General features: G+C 48.1%; 1 protein-coding gene across 4 annotated transcripts in view; it reads left to right on the plus strand.

Moving 5' to 3' along the window:
• LOC147642518 (uncharacterized) overlaps positions 1-24598 on the plus strand; it is a 206749-nt gene that overhangs the window by 123467 nt on the left and 58684 nt on the right. For all 4 annotated transcript variants that reach the window (XM_086807209.1, XM_086807200.1, XM_086807192.1 and 1 more), the window contains one exon: positions 20438-20773. In XM_086807209.1, coding sequence (XP_086663335.1) covers positions 20438-20773 — 336 coding nt within the window. The remainder of the gene's footprint in view (positions 1-20437; positions 20774-24598) is intronic.

Below are 24598 nucleotides of genomic sequence, written 5' to 3' on the forward strand. Positions count from 1 at the left end.
TGGTGGGCTTCCTCTTTGCCCCATAGCCCTCCCTCACTCCAGCCCGTCCCCGTCCCCGCGCCCCCCCCCCCCTCTTCTTCCCCCCGCTCCTCGGCCCCTTACCCTTTTCCGTCCCCTTCCCCCTTCTCCTTCCCCCTCCCCGGCCTCCCTCTCCCTTGATCTCCCTTTTCCCTTCTCGCCTCGTCCTATCTCTCGCGCCTCTCCTAAGCTTTCTCGCCACCCCCCTAGTGTCCTTGCTGCTGCTGAGAGGCCTTCTCTGGGCTCCATGCGTTGTTTAATTCACCATTTTTCAGAGCCTATGGCGATGACTATCACTGCCTCTCCAGTGCAAGTCTTCCCTAGAGATGCCTAGAGGAAACCAACCCCCCCACCCACACACCCCCCCCTCTTGGGAGACGAGAGAGTTTGCCAAGACCTTAGCATCTCTTCGTGTCTCTGTTATTTTCCACCACTCTCGGCCGTTGGCCACTACAACTAGCGGCACAATGATCTTTTCCTTTCCCTGAGCATGGTTCCGGAACAGGAGTGGAGCGAGGAGTCCGTTTCATCCACCATTTATGGCCAGGTGGTTGAGTTTCTCACCATCTGAACGACCTATGCATCACCGGCATTGTCACAGATTTTTTGGCTCTTGGTTGTACAGTGCTTGGCTGGTCTTGTCAGAAGAATCAAGATTTAGAGATCGGTTACTCCTATGCATTTACCTCCATGTTTCCTTGGCGATACCTTTACCGCCGTCTTACAGCTACCTCCATTGTGATAGTTGGACGCTTGAGTATGCCTACGATAGAGGGAAGGAGGAGTGGTCCTTCGTGGAGGACACGAATGGAGATTTCCTCGGAAGGCTGCTTACCGGTATCTCTAGGAGACTTGGTGTTCAGGCTCTTCCCTTCAGAGCATCATCACAGATCTTCTTCTTCGGATCTGGAGGCCTTGTGTGTTTTGCTTCTTTGGCCACTGATGTGGCAATCCCCATTCCGTCTGTTGTATGACATAGCCTTCCTCTGAGATCGACCAACTAGAGAGGAAGAGCACCTTCCTCCTTGTTTTCTCTGCTCTACTCCCCCCATGGGACTGGGCCCGCCGTCTCTAGCCATCTTTGGCGTTTTCAATAACTAATAGAAGGATCATTTCTCGAGGGTTTTGAGAGGGGGGAGAGGGGGGGGGGTGGGGGGTGAGGGGGGTGAAATTCAAGTCAAGGAGAAAACGCTGAAGATGCCAGCTAATGATTTTGGCTAGGATTTTGTAGGCGGTCCCTAGGGGGGTGATGGGTCTCCACTGTCGAATCTCCAATTTGTCTCCCCCCTCCTTGGGAATCAAATGGATGAAACCCTGTCAGCCTCTGTGGCATTGAGCTCATGGCCATAATCTCATTGAAAGCGGCTTTGATGATGCCTTCCATGAGATCCCATTGTGACGAAGAAATAAGAGACCAGAAGCCTATCCTCCCCAACCCCAGGGAGTGCTTGTTGGGGCTATCACGTATGCTTGTTGGGCCTATCACGTATGCGGACAAGAAGAAGATATATTAATATCTTGCAAAAGACCAAACAGGTCTATGAGACAAAAGGTGTACAAAGTGTCCATGGAATCTCATCATGGAAAAAAAGACAACATAACAAAAAAGAACCAACACTAATCCCTAGGTAAATGTAGATATGTATGGGTCATCATCGTCATCCTCATCATGGAGGATCACCATCTTGATCATCTTGGATACAAGTGGGTGTAGAGGATATGGGGGTGTGATTGTGGAGAGGGAGCTATCCATCGATGTGCGGTAGCGGCTCTAGAAAGAAGGGATCTGAAAAATCTGTGGGAATGGCTCGAACTTGAGGGGGATCAGAGACAATAGATCCATCCTAGCCATGCAATCTATGTATACCATCCATCCACCTATGTGGGCCTGTGATCTGGAGAGAGGGGCTCTAGAAAGAAGGGATCTGAAAAAATCTGTGGGAATGGCTCAAACTTGAGGGGGATCGGAGACAAGAGATCCATCCTAGTCACGCAATTTGTGGACACCATCCCTCCACTTGTGTGGGCTTGTGATCTCAAAGAAATTGCTGGTGACCGTGTCTCTAGCCTGTGTCCAGAAGGAAGCTCTAGCGCTGTACCTATACTCCACCCTCCTTTCCTCAATGGAACTTGGCTCTATTTAGGCCGCCTCCATGTGGGCCTTGATCGACCGGCGGTCTGGGGCACTCTCCTATAGACGCTACAAGGATGCTAGGCTCCAACGGATGCTTGTCTTGCTCTTTGAACTTTGCAAGTTTGCTCTGCGTCGCCTCTTGCAAAACAAACCAGTGATCTCTCCAAGTCTTGCATCCAAGGCTAGTGCCGGCTGAACCAATGTGAAAATCAAGACTCCCAAATCTCTTAAATCTTGCTACAAATCTCATAGTCCTCAATGAGGCACTTGGGCGTACGATTGCTCGAGTGTTTGTCCTGCCTCCATCGGTCCTCCAAGGAAAGAATGGTGGAGGCCTGATTCGAGAAAGAAGTGCCTACAAGAATGCCAACCATCCCGCCTCATCCACAAGCCCACTCGTCAACGTAGAAACGGTCTAATCTAGAGAGGTTGGAGCTTTTACCTCTCTTGTCTGATCTTGAGAAGCCCACACTCCCAAACACACTCGTGAACTCCAGTAAGTGCCATGAAACCTATCCCCATAGAGCCAAAATCAGCTCCTGAACTCCAAAGGCATGGGACCTGAAGGCGTACTCTATCATGGAGAATCTTCTTGCATTTGTGGGTGTGACCCTCGGAAAGATGGTGCTCCTGGAGGAAGAGTAAATCAATAGTCCAGTGACTACGGCTCTAAGAATCTCTTCAATGAAGCTCCTCTCTGAGGATTGCACGTCTCCTCAAGCACTGCGTTCCACCAAAACCCTAAATGTTCCATGAGAAAATCCGCATATCTAAGAGTGGTGGGAGGCGAAATTGTCTCGGAACTTTTCTCCACTCTAAGAGTTTTAAGTGTGTGTTTGGATGGTGAGTAATCACAATTTTCCTTGGGGCAAAGCCTCACCGTCTCCTCGAAAACACTGGCTTCCACGTCGGAAAGACTTTGAAAGAAATTGTAGTCCATGGGCTGCCCCAAGACTCGGGGAAGGAAAGAGGGGGGGGGGGAGGGGGGGCCGGAACTCTTAGGGGAGAGCACACACCAGAAAGGCAGCAATGGTCATCTCGACAGGCTCAGTAAAATGGTGAATCAGTTAGGGCAGGGCGATGGTCTGCTAGCTCTTCTCCGGATCGGGCACAAGCGGTGGACAACAGGCATGCTCAGGAGAGGTGGATAGGGGGGTATGAGGGGGATCCGACGAAGCAGAAGTGACGGATGGGGGAGTAGGTGGAGGTACTCCTTCCTGAGGCGAGGAAAGCAAACTGTAACTGGGAATCTCGAGACACTTTCTAGGGGGTCAGATGCTGGGTCGAAGCCATCTTGCTACCTTGCAAAGAAGACCTAGGCCATTCGCACTACGAGAGGGCTGAGCTGCATGACTCTATCCGATGCTGGAATGAATTAAACTCCGCTTGGTAGTATCCGTGCTCAAGAGGATGAACATCAGTAATCTTTCCTGGCTTGTCGATGAGGCCAGCCTACACAAGATCCCTGAGCTATCCGCGCGCTTGGTAGGTTACCCACGATCTTGCAAACCAAGGTGGAGGCCTCTAGGGAGGCGATTGTCGATGCCAGGAGCTGGAGTTCCACTTTAGAAATGGATAGGCAAAGGATTGCAGCCTTGGTCAGGGATGATGGAGTGGTTGCCACGGAGTCCTCCTGATGGGTGGGAAACCTAAAAGCGTTGACACTTGTAGAAGAATCAAATTGCTCAAAAGCTAACAGAAAACCTATGGAAGGAGAGGCTGAAGAGGATAGGCTCGGGGGAAGGCAAAGAGAAAATTGAGGGGACGCACTGGATGACGAAGAAGGGGGGAGACGAAGAAGGGGGGAGCTGGTGGGTGACATCAAGGGAAGTAATCAATTAACTTCAATAGCATTCATCAAATTATGTAACTCTTCACTACCATTCATCAATTAACTTCAATAGCATTCAAAAACCATTCCAATTAAGCTTCTCAAGCTTGAGAGGGGTTGAGAAGAGAGAAGCATTGAGAAATTATAGAAAAGATCAGAATTCACCATTTATCTTACAAATTGCTTGATTCTTTGTTCACGGTAGGGGGTTGAAGGAGGCGGTGCTAGCAAAAAGACAGGGAAGAGGCAGTGGACAAGTGGAAGACAGGATTTGAATGTTTTGTAGCTAGCACAACTCGCCCCCAACACCCGTTCATTTTCTCTTCAAGCAAAGGTAAGCCATTTACCTTTGATTAATCCAAACACATCCAATGTCTCCAATGCGTCTTGACGGAAACCACACAAAATATGTTGGATATGATAATTCAGCTATGAAAATTGATCAAAACATATTCAAGGTGGATCAAAGCTTGTACAAAACATCATGAATATGAGAGACAAAAACTAGTATATGCAGAAAATTACTTTGAGATTAACACTAGAAGACACTAATTATGATTAGGCATGAACCAAACTTACATAATCACTTGATTACGACTTGTACCTTATTTAGAGACTCCTCTACCCTATTTTTAGTTGCATGAGTTGCATGAACTATATGCACCAACCATTTGTAGGCTTTACACCAACCACTGACCACTAGCCTAACAACCACACATTAAATTGGACTAAGGAGTTGGGATTACATTTATCCAACAATCCCCCCTTAAGACCAACTTCTTACAAAAACATGAACAAGCTCTTCAACCTGTTAATCACAGTTGTTAAATTTTCATTACTCTCCATGGTTAGATCAAAGAGTTGCATCTTCAAACTGATCTTGGAATGCTTTGCCTTTGCACCAAAAGTACGTTCTAATAATTCCCAAGCTTCCATAGCTGACTCAACATCATCAATATAATGAATAAAATCATCTTCTAAAGCAGTAATGATAATACCAAGTGCTTGCTCATCTTTTGCTTGAAGTGCAGCCGTTGTAGCTCTTGTAACTGCAGTAGAAATACCTGCTTCATCTTCAGGAAGTGGCTTGACCGTACTCCACAGATTTTTCTTCATGAGGTAGCCCTTCACCTTGATTTGCCAGGTATGAAACCTAGTTCCGTTGAATTTGTCGGGGAATTTGGAGCTCATGATGATGCAATATGATGCTTGATGTTGATAACTTGCTCATATAGATGATTTAAGCCCAAATAATAATAATATCATCAATATAGATCAAAATAATAATCACCATGTTGTTGGAGCAAAAGAGGCAGAAAACAGGCGACTGGAAAAACGATGCGTACAGCAGCTCCGGTAAACCAAATACTTCAAGATTTGGTATGCTGAATCCTCACATGATAGCCTTGAAGCACCTAAAAGGAATTAGGCTAATTCGTAGAGACGGCGCTGAATGAACCGGATTAGCAAAAAACGGCCTGTTTGGATGGCGATGAGAAATTCGTGAGAAAGCAATGAAATCCGCCTGCAATCTCCGTTTTAGGGCATGCGTGGGAGCAAAGCAAGAGGCCTATAGCAAAAGATTGGGGTATAATCACCTCAGATGCAAATTTGAAGGCAATCTACAACATGTGGTTCAAACAGGGAAAAACTGGCTATGGTGATTAAGAGAAAGATTAGGGTTTTTGCTAATAAACTAAACCTAATTGCGTCATGCTCTGATACCAAATGTCGGATATGATAATTCAGCTATGAAGATGGATCAAAGCATATTCAAGGTGGATCAAAGCTTGTACAAAACATCATGAATATGAGGGACAAAAACTAGTATATGCAGAAAAGTACTTTGAGATTAACACAAGAAGACACTAATTATGATTAGGCATGAACCAAACTTACATAATCACTTGATCACGACTTGTACCTTATTTAGAGACTACTCTATCCTATTTTTAGTTGCATGAGTTGCATGAACCATATGCACTAACCATTTGTAGGCTTTACACCAACCACTGACCACTAGCCTAACAACCACACATTAAATTGGACTAAGGAGTTGGGATTACATTTATCCAACAAAATAGTCAAGAACATTCAATACAATGGCGTGGAACCACCTGTAGTCTTTTTTTGTTTTCCGAGAAAAACATTCTTCTATTAGTTATTGAAAAATCTGCCACAAAGGGCTAAATCCAACCACAAAGGGCTAGATACAAACTCGCCTCATGTACAGGGCGGGGATCAAGTAATCTAAAGAGTGGAAATAAACACTTCTCCTCCGGCGGTGGCTCCTCTAAGAGGAGAAGGCTATCAGAAGACGGCCCGCCGGCCTGATGAAACCGGTGGGGGTTTCAGTTGGTAGCAAAAGCTAGACAATTGCTAGCGGCAGATTGACGTGGCCGCAGTCATCATTCGACCTCCCCGTGCTACTTGAGTGGATGCACTCTCATACAGGAAGGAAGAGGGTGGGGACAACCACACAGGTGGTCTGTAGTAGTGCCAAGTGGGGTAACCACCTCTATCAGTGAGAAAAGGACCAAGCTGCCAAAGGCTGAAGAAAGCTTCCCTTCGCTTCCGTATGCGGTCAGAGCCACTCTGCAAACTGACCATGGAGAGTATGTATGATGTCAAGCCAAATGCTTCTGATAGACTCTACAGGCAGAGTGTGGCTACCCTCGATGGCTTCGCTGCATCTAGCCTGCCATGTGCGCTAGGCTGCAATGCTACTGCAAATCTCCCATCTTTGGCATGAGCTTGGTTGTCAATGGTATGTAGGTGGGGCTGTGATTGGTACTGTTGAAATGCGGAGGTGAGAGACCTGAAGGGCTAGCCCTCCACCATCCTCCTCATAAGCCCTGACCACATCAACCTCTATGGCCCAAGCGAGAGTGCCCCATGTAATGATCCGGGTCTAGGCCCTGCTAAGCCTTCGGGCAATCCCAAAGACAATGTCGCTGAGACTCATGAGGGTGGCCGCACCTCTGGCAGCTGCTGGCCGACCTCCAATTGCCAGCTAAACCGCCAAACTTCTGTGTGCCATTAGCCAAAGAAAGACAATGATCTTTCTACGCTGAAAATTTTCCCAGAGCCTCTTCCAAGAATCTAAGAGGAACCATTGTAAGAGGCCCTGTGCTTGCGACTGTGCCGCTGCTACTGCCAGGGTGCCATGAATCTCTGGCGTCTAGATCATGCTGCATAGCCGCGCCGAATATGCAAAAAAGGGGGCATCTAGAGTCTCCTCCCGATTAGTGGGATCATGCCAAGTCCCACTTGAGACACGTGAGGGGTCGGCACTCCCATATCCATAGCCGTCAAAATCTCTCCCTGGCCACCTTGGCTAGTGGGGGGTATATGTGCCACTCCCGTGCATGAAATCCAATCACCCCCACCTTCTGTAAGGTGCAGCCACTGAAATCCTCCAAGGGGGACTCAGATATCTCTAGTCTGCCATGGGATCCAGGAGAAAAAGTGAGTAAACCACTTCCCTCATCTGCTCCATGAACTGCCACAACGATATCATGCCTGGTAAACACGCCAAACCACAATGGGGGAGTTGGGTCTGGGATAGGAGTGAGCCACTCCTAAGGAAGAGCAATTTCAATGTCAATGTCAATGTTTAGCCTGTCTTTGCCCGGATCCTTGCCAAACCTCTCCTGAACCTCCGGGGATAACTGCCTGTGTGCAAGCCAATCTCCAAGGGACTTGGTAGGTCCTAAGGTCAATGTGCCCTAGGATACATGATGTCGGGCTCCCAATATGTGGCCAATCAGTAAAGGGATCAAAGGGTTCAAGATCAATGGTTGCCGAAGATGCTCCTCTGAGGCAACCGGAGCTAGTTGCCTGAGGGTTTGCCTGAGGGCTGGCCTGAGGTGGTCCCAAGCTTGGAGTAAACTCGCAGCAAATCTGTCCTCAAAGGCAGGGGTAAATCCGTGGGCCTGTTGGGTAGGAGGGCAGCTAGCCTGCGCGCGCGCACACACACACACACACAACCTCAAGCACAGAGAAAACATGAGAGTGCTGGAAAAGATGTACTCAATAATGATGTGAAATGAAAGTACAAGTGAGTACTAAAAAGCCTAGGGCTAAGTGCCCAACACACAAAAGCATGTTCACACGAGGAAAAAACTTGTGTCCAGTCACAAAGAAAAAGTGCCCGTGAGTAAGCTGGGTTCACACCTGAACTAGCCGGGAGTGGACATGACCAACAAACCCCCCTCAAGTGAACAGTGTGAACGAGTAGCAAGGTGATAAAGCTACGAATGCTGCCCTACACTATGCTCCACAGTAAGAGTGATCAAGAGAGATCACGATGGCAAAGACGAACTGCAGCGCCAATGGGAAAAGCAAGCACTATATGATAGGGAAAATGAGAATCCCCAATGTCATAGTGCTAATGCTAGAGCAGTAGTACATAAACGCATCACCTGAAATGCATGTCAAAGATCATGTGGACATCAATTGCATAAAATCAAGAGGCATCGCATAATACCCCCTGAAGGCAAGCGTCCAAATTTAGCTGAACTGCATGTAATCCACATCAATGACATCAAGAGAGCAAAGCATAGCTGTGTAATTGCACCAGTGATAAGCATAAGAAGAGGTAGCAGATATACGCATGTGTAAAGGCAACAGGATCTAGAAGTCATGCCTGTGAGACATGCAATGTAAGCTGCAAGAGAGAAACTCATCAATGGAGGATCCGATGAGGAAAAATCAGCAATGGTAGGGCTGATAAAAGTAAAAATTCAGCAATGGGAAAAGCTGAAAATCGGGAGAAAGTGAGGCCTCGGGGCAGGCATCAGCCAATGCTATGAGAGGATGGGTAAATTGTCAGCGATGCCATGATTAGTGGCATGTATGGCAAGTGTAAAGATGCAGAATCTCACAATGAATAATATACATGTGACATGTCAAAACCATGAGGGCAAGCCAACACTGGCCAAGTGTGTAGAAGACACTCCCAGTAAACATCACATGTGAGAAAGTGACAATGTCAACACTTTAGAAACAATCCCACTGCAAGGGAAAACAGCATAAAAGGCATCTGCAGTAGACATCACATAAGAGAAAGCGTCTAGCATAGACAAGCATAAGGGTCAACAGCATAAGTGACCATGAGGCATCACCAAGTGCATGTGGGCAAGTAAAATCCCCCCTTGAAATGCATCTGCCAGACAATGCATACCAAGAAGTACTCACTATAGAGCATAGTCATCAAAAGCAACGACATCAGAAGACATCTCTCCAGGTGATGAAGGTGTAAGGGTCAAGGCTGTTACATGTGTAGCCAAATTGGCCTGATCTGCACTTGTGGAGGAAGATGCCAGCTTCTTCTTTTTTTCACTCTCAGTACGCTTCCTGCATTCCTCTATGGTTTGCTCCGTTTTCCTGCAATAATTACAGCGCTTTTTCTTTTAAGGCTTGTCCTTTGTCTTGGGAGGATCCGATGGGCTAGGATTAGGCCCAGATCTATTCCCACGAAAGGGAGCAGCCGTTTGCTGACTCAAGACATCATGTTGTTCAGCGGGAATCACATCACCTTCCACTGGAGCAGGTGCAAGAGGACGCTCCTCAATGTCATCCACATATAGCCATACATTCTTGGCAACCAATACATGACGCATCATATATGCCCACATAGGGTAGTTATCCCCATTGAGCTTGTCCTCTTGAGATAGCATTCCAAAGAGGTCATTATTACTGTTGGCCATGATAACGCAGCAAATCCGTAAGAATGCGGTCACCACGAATAGGCAATGCCCAGCAAAACTGTAAGAATGTGGGAGATAAATAGCAGGATAATCAATGGACTTAAAGGGAACTCTTTCACCACAAGAAATACATATGCATGTCCCAAATCTGCAATCTGTCAAAGTGTCCACAATGGCATACATATACTGCACCAAACCACAAATGTATACATGTGCTGTGAAAAACACGATCAGCTGACACCTGTAAGAGCTGCAAGTGCTCGATTCCCGGCAAAATCAAAGGTAAATTGATCGAATGCTGCAAAAGTGGGCTCAATGTAGAAAAGCCCCAATTTTTAGGCAACCAATTAGACCAACGCTGAACCGGATCTGCACTTGTAAATCTGCTAAAGCAATTGTCACCTGTACCTATCAAATGCTGGAATGCCCAAAAAATTGGGGGAAATGCCCCAATGCCAAGTAAATGTGCGTGTAACACCCAAAACCCCAAATTTCTAGTGCAATTATACACCAAATCTGCTGAAATGAATGCCAATGCGTGCCAATGTTGCAATTGCAGGCTCAATGGTGGAAAGCCGCAAAATTAATGCAACTAATTTGCTAATTTTTAGCAATTTTAGGTCAAAATTTGCAAATCCCACAAACCTGAAATCTGTAAGAAATCGTGGAGTTGTAGTTGGACAGTAGGTACAATAGGCTAGGGCAGGGCGGCGCAGTATAGCGGCGGCGGCGCTTTAATGGTGGCGCAGCGCGCAGCAGGTACAATAAGGAAGGGCGGCACAGCAATTCAGCAGGGTTGTCACCTCCCAGAAGTTGAAGATGTTGTCCATAATGCTCTGGTCATGAACAAAGCCTGTCTGAGTGTCGTGAATCAAGTCTGGGAGGAAAGGCTGAAGTCTCCTGCCGATGGCCTTGGCCAAAATCTTGTAGGCGGTCCCAAGAAGAGTGATGGGTCTCCACTACGAGACCTCCAATCTATCACCACCCTCCTCAGGAATCAACTATATCAAACCCTTTAAAAGCCTCTCTGACATGCCACCTATGATCATAATCTCATTGAAGGCAGCTCAAAGGCCACCTTCCATGAGGTCCCAATGACGAAGAAAGGAAGAGATTGGAAGCCCGGCTCGTCACCGACTTGTGGGTGCTCTGATAAATGGTCGAAACGGTTCTCTAACGAACTGAATCCTCCTGTACTCTGCGAGCTTAGCGCGCTTGGCAACGATGCTCGGCTCTGGTGGTCTGCTTGGCGTGGGCCAGTGGTCCGCCACTCTCCAGTAGCAAAGTCACCTACGGCCGGGTCTGGATGCTCAGCTGAATGAGGGCCTGCCTCCCTCTCCATCCCTTGGTGCAGATATGAACGGGGAGGCGGTCTCCTAGACTGACGTTGAGGGAAAGCTCTGGCAAGGTGTCCCATTTGCATGTAGATGAAGCACTGGCGGGGAAGGCTTGAGTACTCCACACACTGATGGGGTCTCCACGAAGGCAAGGAATGGATATGACATGGGGCACTGCCTCCGACGAGGCGGTATAGATGCGGAGGGATGGAATCCCGGCTGCCTGCGTGAGGGACGACACGGCAGTGGGAGGGGATTCCATCACTCTCCTAATGGCTCCACCGATCACTGGGAGAAGAGGAAGATATTCTGCAGTGGCTGGAGTATTCAAGTCTTCTCGAGCAGTGTTGCATATGTAGGAAGATGGGGCACCTTTCTTGTCCTCGCCATGAGACCCGTAGAGGACCCACACCCCCCGCGCACCCCCCCCCCCCCCCGGTTGGAGCAAAGGAGACCGGATGTCAGAACCCCTCCTACACGATGACCAACCCAACCTGGCAGCCCACCTCCCACCTCCCCAGTGGTGGGGCAAGTGGTGGCAGGCTCAACACAACGAGAATGCAGGTTGTTCGTAGCTAGTCTGACGGCCGTGTTGGTGACACCTCCCCTACAAAGGCGTTGATAGCCAAAGAGTCAGGCAAGTGGAACACCCGAGGCAACAGTAACTACGGGTAACCATTATGAGCATTTAGCACATGCTTAGGATTCTGGCAGAGCGAGGCAGCCCCACCCACCCCACAGGAGGTCCTAGTTTTCCTTGCTCAGATGCCAGTTCTTTCTGAGGATCTTGATCAAGGGATGCCCTGCGCTTCTCCACCCTTGCAGAGATGGGATCCGAAGACTGAGTAGTATAGCTGATACCATTGTGTCAGATCCCCCATAGCTGTGTACCATTGCCACAGATTTCGATAATGGGTTGCTCTTGGCTGAACCCCTCTCCCCCCAGACCGACACAACAAGAGAGAGAGTTTGGGAGCGCACATGAGGTGGTCTCCCCAATCTTACAGGGTTTTTTGAATTCTCCCTTCTTAAGTGACGAGCTGAGAGAGGCTTTTCGGACCCTGCCTTGTGGCAAGTGCCCTGGAGTGGACATCGTGCCGGTTTCCCTCTTCCTACGTCACTGGGATCCCATGGGGAGGTGGTTTCCAGGCCACCTTCAACGAGAGCATGATCACAAGCGACATGCTGGAGTGGCTCTTGGAGGGGCTCATTCATCTATTCCCAATGAGGGAGATGATCGTTTGGAGATACGACATTGGCACCCCATCATAGTGCCTACAAAATCCTGGCCGAAGCCATCAGTGGTTTCCTTCAGCCTCACCTTCCAGATTTGATCCAAGGCATCAAAACTGGGTTCATTCAGGATAGGAGCATCCTGGATGATATCTTCGTCTTCTGGTAGGCGACCACCACGGAACAGCTCCAATGGGAGGATATTGCAGTTTTGCTGACCGAGTAGAATGGGCTTTCCTAGAGGGCAGCATGTTTCCGCCGATGGGATTCCTGGCTGGATCCCTGGAGTCTGGGTGCTTTGTTCCACTGCCCGCAGCCAGGTTCTCATCCAGGGGGCGGAAGGCATGGTTAGTTAGTACGAAAGGTACGGTACGGTACGGTACGATAAAATACGGTACTAATTGGTACCTTAAAATTTTTTGAGGTACGGTACGCTATTAGTACGTTTTTTTTTAAGAAATACTTCCTAAACTTAAAAATTGTAGACAAGAAGTTACAAAATAGTAGAACCATGAACATAATGTCATCATGCCATTAGAGTACAAAATTGCTACAAAAGGATAGGCCAAAAACTCATGGCATGGGTGACCGCCAACATGCGTACATACATGATACTACATACTACAATACATCATCTATGGGCTAGAAGGAGATAGATGCCCAATGCCTAGAGAGCTATAACATATCAAAAGTCTACATCATCACCAACATCTGCATGATCATCAACATGATCACTACTAGAGTGTCCATCAAGAGAGTTCTCTGAAGAGGACTCTTCGAAGGTGGACGAGACACTCTGGGGATCATTCTCGCTAAGTAGGTTGCCATCATCATCAAACAAGGACTCTCTAGGCCGTGGGGTATCATCATGAGGGGGCAATGGAATATCATCATGAAGGCGGGGATTGGAGCTCGAGGATCCCCGTCTCACATATGTGCGAAGGCCACCCTTTGCCGATACCGAAGGAGGAGGCCTATGAACTCCAACTGCTCAGCCCCGTCCATGCTGACTCCTGGTGCTGCGAGTATCTGCTGCCACAAGCTCACTATAGAGCTCCATGAAGATTGCCTCCTCCTCATCAGGCAATATGATCACTTGCCTAATATGGCAATGGCAAGTGCACATGCTCCTGACAAACAGCTCCCTATAGGCTGCAAAGGGCAATGAATGGCTCTCTAGAAGACTGAAATTGCTCCACGCAACAACAACACTGCAAAGGGCAATGAATGGCTCTCTAGAAGACTGAAATTGCTCCACGCAACACCACCACTGCAAAAAAAAAATAAATAAAAAATAAAAAATAAAAAAAAATCGTACGGTATCGTACGAATCCGTACGGTACCGTACCGTACAACAGGTACGTACGACTGAAATCGTACGACGTACGGAACTAACCCTGGCGGAAGGGGACAGATTTTCGATTTCCAGATCAGTTTGTCAGGGGTGTTTTCTCGCCCCTTTCTTCTTCCTTTTTGTTACAGACACGATGAGCAGTTTTTTTGACCGCACAGGAGGCTGGATTCCATGGTCTTCTTCTGCCCATCAGTTCCCAGGAGGAGTTAGTTTGCAGATGACACAACCACCTACCTCTCAGGAGAGGAAAGAAATTTGCAGAGATTTGTGCTTGCCATTGAGGACTTGTGCCTACCTTCAAGCACTCAGATCAAGTGGCTCAAATCGCGTTGCTTGGCAGCCAATTGAGTCTTTTCAGTGGATTTACCGTGGCACCCTGGTGGGATGTCTGGCGGGGATAGATATTTGCAGCTTCCCTCCCTTCTCCAAGCATTTGAAAGAAGCTCCTTTGCTGGAGCACTGCCCAGCTTTCCCTCGCTGGCCACATGGTTGTGGCCAACCATGTACCGAACTTCGTGTTGGGCTTTCTCTAGGGCATGCCATGGACAGCTGCGCTGGCTGATCAAGGAACTTGCTTTTGGGTAGGGACTAACAATTGGCCCGTGGGGGTGCCAAGGTGGCCTCGAGAGTGATTAGTCAGCCTCGTCATTGTGGTGGTATGGGAACCATTGATCCAACTATAGAGAGCAGAGTTCTCTTGGGCAAGCTGGTAGTTCATGATCTAATAGTTCATTTCGAATTTGAAGGATCTTGTTGAAAAAATACTTGTTATTCTTTTAGCAAGTGTTATTCTCTCACTACTGAAACGAACAATTACCCATTCCTTTCACACATTCAACTCCCCAACGTCAATCCTTTCTTCTTGCATAGATACCCTCTCTCGTCTCGGTGGCCCCAGCCCCCCGGAACCCCTATTGTGCGATGGATCTTCACGGAGGCCCGTTTGCACATTTTGAGTTCCCTTTTCGAGGACTTTCCAGCTAGTTTGATCACAGCTTGGGTCATCTCAAGCCTGCCCTCACCTAGTTGCCCTTGATGACCGCTAACCCTTGATTTGGAACCCACTCTCTAGGATGCCTAGTGGCCACCTCTTGGGCACTCACTCTCACATTGTCTGGGTGCCCGTCTGCAGGTCCCACTCAGTGTATGGGAGAGTGGGCCAGCTTTTCGAGACTTCCCCCAAAGATGCAGGATAGACACCTCGTTGGGATCCGGGGTAGAGAGCAGATTACCCTTGCTACAGCCTCCCTCCCAACTCGCAGAGCCGCCTCCAAGATCTCCCCCCCCCCCCCCCCCCCCCCCCCAACCGCAATGGCTTGGAGCCTTCACCCGTCATGATATCCCTGTAGCAGTCTTAAGTTCAGATGGGGGGCCTGCGCTCATTTTCTGCATTGGTCCTTAGGGATGATTGATCCTCTCTCTTGCCAAGGATTTCAGCGGCGGTTCCATTCAGCCAGTGAGGATTCTTGGCTTTCATGATCGTTGTTGGCATGTTGACCCTTCCCCGACCAAGGCCCATGAGCTCTTGGTGGCTAAAGCTTTAGGAAAGCCGACCTTTGACATGTGTCCAGTGGAACCCTGGAGAAAGAAAGAAAGAAGATATATTAAGCGTCTATCAAAGACGCAATGGGCCTGTGAGACCAAAGTGATACAATAATGTCCATGTGATATCTCATCATGGAATGGAAAATAAAACAGAAACAAAACATAGGCATAGCTCTCACTGAGTTTCCATGGACAGTTTTGTATCACCTCATTATGGAATACTAGGAACATAGAAACATGAGAGGAGCATCAGCCCCCAGTAGATGGTATACCACTCTCCAAAATATCAAGCATGGGGCTAATGAGTATGGCCGGGAGGTCTCCCTCAGCTACATCATGTGGAGAGTTGGAGTGGCAGGACTGCTTCGGCTGAGAGAGCCGGAGGACCCCCTTTTTTCATTATTAAACAACAATGAGATGCGAGATTTACATGCATGTGATAGGTGACACTTCTGCCACAGCAGACCATTGGGCCTCCCAGAGCAAGGAAGTGTCTGTGGGACAGAAAGGAAGGTCACACTCTTCCTTTGGCAATTAGCCTAGTGCAGCCTCACCGTCCACAGTTGATTGGCCATGAGAGGACCACATTGTGTGTACATTGCAGCCACCCCATGGAGTCACATTGGCACTGCCTTTGGGATTGTCCCAAAGTGCAACAGGTTTGGCAGAGGATTCTTCACCTTTACAGGATGGTGCAGACTAGCGTGCATATTATCACCTGGGGGAAGTAGCCTGGGTGACAGAGATGCTCTATGACTATCCTATTGCATGATGGAGTCAGTTCCTACACATGACCTATCTTCGGAGACCTCGACTGCAGGCACTTTCAGAGATGGGAGGTCATCAGCAGCATTGCTGCTTGGCGTATATGGTGGGCCCGTTGCAGTAAGGCCATTGAGGGTAGTAACCCCCCTCCCCCCCAGTTGGGTCCATCCACTCCATATGGACAGATCATTATAACCTCCGTGGGCGAGTGTGGGAAGCCTCAGGGTGGATCGGATCACATGAGTAGGCGGTGAGAGGCTTTCTGCGCACATGCCACCTGGGTCCCTTTCTCTTTGATAGGGACTGCTAGATCTCTTGGCATTACAAGCCTATGGTGTGCTGCCTCCCCTCTGTTGAGATGGCGAGTAAGCGCATGAAATGGCTCAGCCGGCCTAGCCTCCCACAGAGCCCGACATCGCTTCAATCCACTCACCTGTAAAGGGTTTTTTTTTTTTTTTTCCGTGAAAAGATCCTTTCATTAGTTATATAAAAAGAACGCCCGTAGGGCTACAAAAGATCGCTCCTGCTCCTAAGAAAGATAGAGCAGCGAATACATCATGGCAGCCCGGGAGACTCTCCCTAGGTGCTGCAAAATACAAGCATCAGCACAAAGAGCTGAGCGGCTAAATCATACAATAGGGGGGGGGAGAGCCAAACAGGTGGCCTGTAGTGCCAACGGGGGGATCCCGTGTGTAAGGTGTAGAAAGGGCCACTGCGCCAAGTGGTGTGAAAGGCCTGGCGCCATAAGATCGCCTCATCCGAATCTCCCCGGATGCGGTCGTACTGTCCTCGCAGGGTGTGGATCAACTCCTGCCAAATCCCCCGTACAGTCTCTGCTGGTGGCTCCAATCTCCCCTCAAAGGCCGTAAAGCACCGGGCCCTCCAGGTGAACCAGATGGTGAGGCTGCTGAGGAGCTCCCATCGTAAATCCCTCTCCTGTGTCCAGCTGGCGGATGAGAAATCCGGTGCCGGAACCAGGCGAGGCTGGCCCCTAATAAATCTGATGGCCTGACTGCCCTGCTCCATCTCATAGCCCAAAGCAGGCCCTGACGAAGTCGACCAAGCAGCGGCACCCCACGTAAACATGCCCTCTGGAGAGAGGGGGGCCAGAATACGCAGCATCCGCAGCCAAATCTGCTGTGCCTGAGGGCAGTCCCAAAGGCAATGTCGCTGTGTCTCCATAGGGTGGCCGCATCGGACGTAGGCCGCCGGAAGACCGCTGTAAACAAGCCAAGTGCCAACTGCTGAGCCCCTGTGGGCGACCAGCCACTGAAAAGCCGAGATCCTGCGGGCCTGCCGACTAGCCCAGAGCCGAGCCCAGAAATCCTCCAGGAACTCCTGTGAGAGTCCCTGTAGTCGCCAATGCCCCGCTGCCGCCGCTGGAGAAACCGTCCTCCTCGCCGTCAAAATATGCCGCCCCAGCCGAACGGTATACTGGAAAAAGGTGATCTCTGTGGCCTCAAGGGATGCGTAAGGATCCCGCCACTCGTACTCCCCGGGGTCCCACTGGAGCCGGGCCAAGGGGCGCGCTGCATATGCCCATATGCGCCAATCCGGGAGCACATCGGCAGGGTCGGGGTCAATATGCCACTTCCGAGAAGCGGCAGCCACTACCCGAATCCTCTGAAAGGTGCACTCTGCAACCAAAGGCGACTCCTCCTCCACTCTCTGGAGCCTGCCCTCATCCTGAATCTCATAGTAGAGGCATCTGCCATCCTCAGTACTAGCTCTGACAGCAATCAGGATCTCCAACTGTGTAAAGGCTCCCATCCACCGTGGGGCCACTGGCTCGAGAGGTGTGAACCACTCCTCTGTGAGTGCCTCCTGAATATCATCCCTCATAATCAACCCCCCTCTGAAGTGGCCCAGCCTCTCCACCTGGGTCTCCTCTGGTAGACTGCAGAAAGCCTGCCAGTCTCCAAAACTACGAGCTGGGCCTGCCGCTAAAGGTCCCCAGGCTAGACGAGGCCGAGAACCCAGCATGTGACCCTGCTCCGTACGAACCGCTGGGCTCCAGATGAGCGGCTGCCTGGCCCGCTCCTCGACACAAGAAGGAGGCCTCTGAGAGAGCCCCGGTCTCAGCAGCTCCCAAGCTCTCAGGATACTCAAAGCAAATCTGTCCTCCCATCCTCTACTGAGGCCTGTCCTCCTCATCTCTATGAAGATCCAGCGAATCTCTGGTGCCCAAGTACCCCCTGCAGGGGGCGCCCGAGCCTGCAGTCTCTGCAAGAGGAGCTCTTTCCAAGGCTCAGCGCCTGGAAGCAACCCCCGAACAATAAGCTTCCCCAATAAGGCTCTACTCTGATCGACTGGATCTATAATGCCCAAACCGCCCTGAGCCAGCGGAAGTGTAATAACTGCCCATGCAACCTTTGCCCGAGCTGGCTGACAGTCCCGCCCAGACCACAGAAAGTTCCTGATCAGCCTCTGTACGTGGCTGATGCAAGAACTCGAGAAAATCCAGCAGGACGTAATGTACCACATGGTCACTAACAGCACCTGATTTGCCACCACCACCCTTCCAGCCAAGGATAGTCGAGCTGTACTCCAATACAATAGCTTCTTCCGAATGCTCAGAAGAAGCGGGGCAATCTGCTGCTCAGGTGACAAATCGAGGCCAATCTGGCATCCCAAATACCGCACTGCTGTGCCTGGAGGAATCCATCTAAAACCGGGGTCCGGACTCCATGCCGGAGTGGGAGCACTACTGATCCAAAAGGCCACTGTCTTGCGCCAATTGATCAATGCTCCTGAAGCTGCACTAAAAATCTGGAGCGACTGCTGAGCCCGAATAAGATTGGCCTCTTGGCCATGCAAAAATAAGCCCGTGTCATCTGCAAACTCAGCATCAAGCAAATCCTCCCCCCGGACTGGGAGCTGGAGTCCTCTCAAACCAACCTCTGCCGTCAAATACATACTCATAGCCTCCGCAAAGAAGAGAAAAAGGAAAGGGGCGAGAGGGCACCCCTGGCGGACTGATCTGGTCAGCTCAAAACTCGGCCCCCGTCCTCCTGCAATCAGCACCTAGCTACGAGCTGTGGAATACAAAGCTGCCACCCCTCTGATCCATCCTGGCTCAAAGCCCAGACGAAGCATAGTGCCCTCTAAGAATCCCCAATCAACTCTATCGTATGCCTTCTCAAAATCGAGAAGCATCATGACCAAGTCCTCACCAAGAAACCTGTAAAGGGTTGTGGAGGGATGTGGGAGGCCTAAGGGTCGTTACACCCTTATACTAAGGGTTTTTAACCCTTCATACAACATATGGGATAATACCCAGTCTACGTGGCAGCAGGAGGAGACAGCTTATTCCAACACCTCCCCTGGCATCGAACTCGGCTCCACGGTGATCACGACAGAGGCTGCAACGAGTAGGATGGCCTGGCTCAAGGGCTTGCCAGCGGCTAAGGCTCAGAGGCAAGGCAAGTGGCAGCAGACTACGAGCAGAGCAAGGTGAGGAGAGCGACCCGCTCTGATACCATGTGAGAAAGAAAGAAAGAAAGAAAGAAAGAAAGATTTTTTTTAACCCTTCACACAACATATGGGATAATACCCAGTCTACGTGGCAGCAGCAGGAGACGGCTTTTTCCAGCACCTCCCCTGGCACCAAACTCGGCTCCACAGCGATCACGACAGAGGCTGTAGCGAGTACGATGGCCTGGCTCAAGGGCTTGATAGTGGCTTAGGCTCAGAGGCAGCATTGGCTTGGCCATGGCAGCAGCAGCTTGGTCAGTTGCCATGGCGAGCTTGGGCACAGAGGTTTTACGAAGAGCTTGGCTTGGCTCAGCCCAGCAGCGTGTACACACAAGCGGGAGCAGATGACGAGCAGAGCAAGGTGAGGAGAGCAACCCACTCTGATACCATGTGAGAGCAAGCAGGCGCACGAAATGGCCCAGCCGGGTGAGCCTCACACAGAGCCCAACATCCCTTTAATTCACTCACCCATAAAGGGTTGTGGAGGGATGTGGGAGGCCTAAGGGTCGTTACACCCTTATACTAAGGGTTTTTAACCCTTCACACGACATATGGGATAACACCTAGTCTACGTGGTAGCAGGAGGAGACGGCTTTTTCCAAACCCCCCACTCCTATGACGTAGTTTCCCTCCAAGAGTGGCCAGCCTTGGAGGGAACCACCGCCCCCAGTTTTTCTCTTTACCTCGCTTCGAGGGTTCTGAGAATGTACATTTAGCCTATGGCTGTTTAATTTTTTAACCAATAGAAGGATATTTTTCCCAGGGAAAAATGCTAATATTTACAGTCTTTGTTAGGATTATCACAATTAGTCCATTTTGAAAAGTAAGTGAATGGTGTGTATAAGCATTAAAGTTTTTCCTGCAAGCTCAGTTTGCACTGAAAGGCTAATCCATAAAAATGACATGTACCTACACTGGAGAGTGAAAAATTAGCAAGTTCAATCAGTTTTTAAATCTCCTGAGAGAAGCCTTTGTGTGGACAGAATTTTATTCTTGTTTTTTTGGGTTCTTTAATCTCACTCACATAAAAGACAGGTCCCAGTTCTGTGACACAGTGTAAAGGGTCTTGGGAGAATGGTTCAGAAGATTATGGTGCAGCAGATAGCATCAGCTTGTATGTGCTCTTGAAAGATGCATACGGCAACAACATAACGGTGTCCACAGATGCAAATGCGTTTGTCAACTTTACCATAAAGATAAAAACCACCGAAGGTGAAACATATTCCGCAGATATAACCCTTGCAGCTCAAAATGATTCTGGGTACGAGACTATCACCTTCAACAATACAAAAGCAGGGGATTACCTTCTGTATGTTACCAAGGAAAACCTCAGCATTGAAGGCTCCCCTTTTCTATACACAGTACAACCAGGTACATCTTTCTAGTAACTTCAATGTAAAATGACATCATGTGCCATTAACTTACCTTATAGATGTCCATGAGTTTAGTACAAAGCAACCCTGAAGCTCTGCAGATTAGTCACTTCTGCATGGGTGGTTCTTGTGTTTACTGAAACGGTGTTGAGCAGCTAGTCATGACGTGCTTGCTGTTTTTGAGGGCACGCGGCATATGGTATTGCTTGGAAAGCCAGGGCAGTAGTCATAGCTTCGTGAGTATGAACGTGGTTGGAGATTTCAGGGTTTTACACAGGAGAAATGTATGGACTCTGAGATATGTGAGTAGGCAGGCTTCATGTACAAGAACTGGATTGCTCAGTTTTTGCTTTGACAAAGGCAGAAGTGTTTGGGTCCAAAACAGGTGGACATTGTCATTGTTTGGTCCAAAACAGCTGGACATTGTTATTGGGAGGTGCTGAGATCGAGAGGGGGACTGTGAGTCATTGGTTCAAAACAGCTGGACATTGTCATTGGGGGGTGCTGAGAGATCGAGAGGGGGACTGTGATTCCTTGGTTCACATCTAGACATGATTTGACAGGTCCTATTTTCTGTTTTCTTCACTGATGATGAGATGGGATTGCAACCCGGAGCTGGGAAGATGAGAGGTGGTGACATCTCTGTTATTGGAGCACCTCGAGGAGGGGGATGATCTCAGGTTGCTCTTAGGGATGCGGTGTGCGTGGATGAGTCATGGGGTGGCTTCCTAGAATGATCACTATGGGTTTGTTCTTGCTGGAAGTCGGCACAGCAACACATTTAGAGAACAAGAGTTGCTTATCATTACTTGTGATTGGTCGGATGCGCATAGCTCAAAGTTTAGCATGGACAACATGTGACACTCCTGGAGCATATTACTGCTCACATGGCTTTGTCCCTTCTTCTAGAAGCTCCAAGGTATATTTGATCGGAAGCTTCAGTGATGACTGAAAGTCGGTATTGATGATTGAGGTACTGGAAGATCGTACTTGAGGAGGACATGGAGTTAGTCGCATTGGAAGGTTTGGAAAGGACTGCATCTCTGTTGGAGAGATTGCAAACCAGCATCAGCATTGACGTATCTACATCAACATTCACAACCATTCAGATGAGAGGGGGTGTTGGATTAAGTGTACTTGGATGTGTGTTGTGAGCTTCTTCAGGGACGGTTCAGAGATAGTCTGATGTCTGGTGTGTTTGCTTGACTAGGAATTTTGGTTCTATACACATTGTGTAGGTGTGGACAAGTTTCTTGAGTCTTGGGCATGTGGACACAAATTTGTATATTTGTGTGGAACATAGTTGCAAAAAAACGCGTTTTTTAGAAAAAATAAAAAACGTGTACGTTTCAAAACATCCCAATTTTTGGGACTCGTTTTTTTATGGCAGTTTTTTTATTTTTCAAAAAAATAAATTTTTCAAAAAAAATAAAAAAATATTTTTTACCTTTTTTTTGAGACGTGTTTCTTTAAAAACAAGAATGCTCACTGTTGAATGGTCATTGTTAAATCAATATTAAAGTTGGCATTGCCGCCACCAAACCCATGGGGTCCTTGGACCATGTGAATGTATTATCATTATGATTTAATGAATTATGACAGCCATAGGCTTCAAATTGTTCACTCTTGAGTTTTTATGCACAAGTTTAATTTTTACACATGAAGCCTGTGGTTCCTAGGGTTAAAAACTATGTATACGGGCCATAATTATAGCTTAAAAATTTAATTAAAAAAAACTTATTTTTAAAACTTTTCCAAAAATAAAAAACGTTTTAAAAGTATAAAACTCGTATAATACTTCCCGTTTTAAAAACATGTGGCAACTATGGTGTGGAACCAACTTTGGGGGACATGGGTAGGCTAGCGCGTGGACTAGTATTGACATGGTCCTGATCTGGCGGCCCAGTTGTTCTAGTTGGCTACCTAAATCACTATAAATAGGGTCCTTGAGTCTTGTATTCACATATCACTCATGAGGGTCATCTGAGGCACACTAGTGAAGAGCTTATCCACCAACTCAAGGGCGTAAGCCTCGCACAGGTGTAGCCCATCACCTCCGGAGAGTGATAGAAACTAAGTTCGCTGGTTTTATAAAGCATGTTCTTTTGGACTAACCTTATACAAACTTGCACCTACTCTTGGGCACTGATGACGTGAGTAGGGATGTCATAGCTTATTGTCCATGCTATGCATGATAGAGTTGATGAACCTACACTTCATGTTCGGACAGACATTGGAGTTAATGGTTACACATTGGAGTTTAGCTTAATGTTTGGTTTTGGCTCTTAAGTGCTTTAGGTCTAGAGTTTACAGTTCTCTGTTTTGCTATTTTATGTTGTTGTTTAGTATCTCAGCTCAAAAGGTTTAAGTTCTTATTAAGAAGTGTGTGTATGCTTTTGTGTGTGTGTGTGTATATGTCTGAATGGAGAAATAAGATCAAAGAAGCAAAAAGGACAGCACAACAACTGACTGAATTTTCTCAGTCAAGACCTCTCTCTGAGGATGAACAGGAAGCTCTTTCACATGCTCATTTTCAATTGAATGCCAATGATCAGAGAAAATTGCATAAATGGCAGATCAGGGCGAGAACGAAGCCCCTCATGGATAAGGGCCTTTCATCCAAAGCTTTCTTTCAGGGCCTGCATGCTACTCGTAAGAAAAATTCATGCCTACGAGTTAGAAAGCTGGATGGCTCATGGACGCACTCTTTCTCTGATCTCCAAGATGAATGCCATAATTATTTTGAGAACATGTTCTCCCCTCCTGGCTCCCCATCAAATCAAATGATTGATGCTAGGACTGAATTCCTTCGACATGTCTCTGAAGTAGTGGATAAGGATGCTGCTCTTACCATGGAGGGATCTTTCACTGCCACAGAGCTTGAGAATGCATTGTTTCACCTTAGCAGACATAAGTCTCCTGGTTGGGATGGCCTTACGGTGGAATTCTATATTGTCTTTTGGGATGACTTGAAAGAAGTCCTATTACAGATGATCAATGCAGCCTGGCAGGCAAACCAGATGCCACACTCATGGAAACATGGCATAGTAAAACTAGTGCCTAAAAAACATCTTTGTTATCATCTGTCGGATTGGAGGCCCATTACTTTGATGCCAGTAGTTTATAAGCTTATTGCAAAGATGATGGTGCACCGGCTGCATACGATATTGGATGTGGGTCTTCATCCTTATCAATATGGATTTATCCCGCGTAGACAAATCCATGATAACATTTCCAATGCCTTGACAGCAATTGAATATGCTAAGTACTCCCATCAAGATGTACTTATTTTGCAAGTGGATATTGCTAAGGCATTTGATACTGTTCATTGGGACTTCATCTCTCAAATTATGTTCAAACTTGGTTTTGGTCCCAAGATGGCAAATGTAGTATTTTGGCTTTACTCTGGATCTACCTCTCAGTGTATTTTGGGAAACCATCTCTCCCGCTCATGGACATTGGGTAGATCAGTACGACAGGGCTGCCCCCTTAGTGCTTTGCTATATGCCATTGTCACCCATCCCCTTCTAAAGTATCTTGATCATCTGACACATACAGGGCAGATGAAAGGGCTCACAATCCCTGGGGCATCATCCTTTTTGGCTCAAGCATATGCTGATGATTCCTTTTTCATGCCACAGAATTCACCCCTGGAAGTACATATGCTAATGACCACGCTTTCATTGTTTGGCTTGGCAGCTGGTCTGAATATTAATTTTGACAAATCTAAATTACTTCCTCTCAAACAATGTGATTGGCATTCTCTCCTTTGGCCTGGGCAAGTGGTGAATTCAAAAGATGCAGTCAGGCATTTGGGATATCC

Source organism: Cibotium barometz, chromosome 1, assembly GCF_041138505.1.
Source record: "Cibotium barometz isolate CiBa-2024 chromosome 1, ASM4113850v1, whole genome shotgun sequence".
Classification (NCBI taxonomy): domain Eukaryota; kingdom Viridiplantae; phylum Streptophyta; class Polypodiopsida; order Cyatheales; family Cibotiaceae; genus Cibotium; species Cibotium barometz.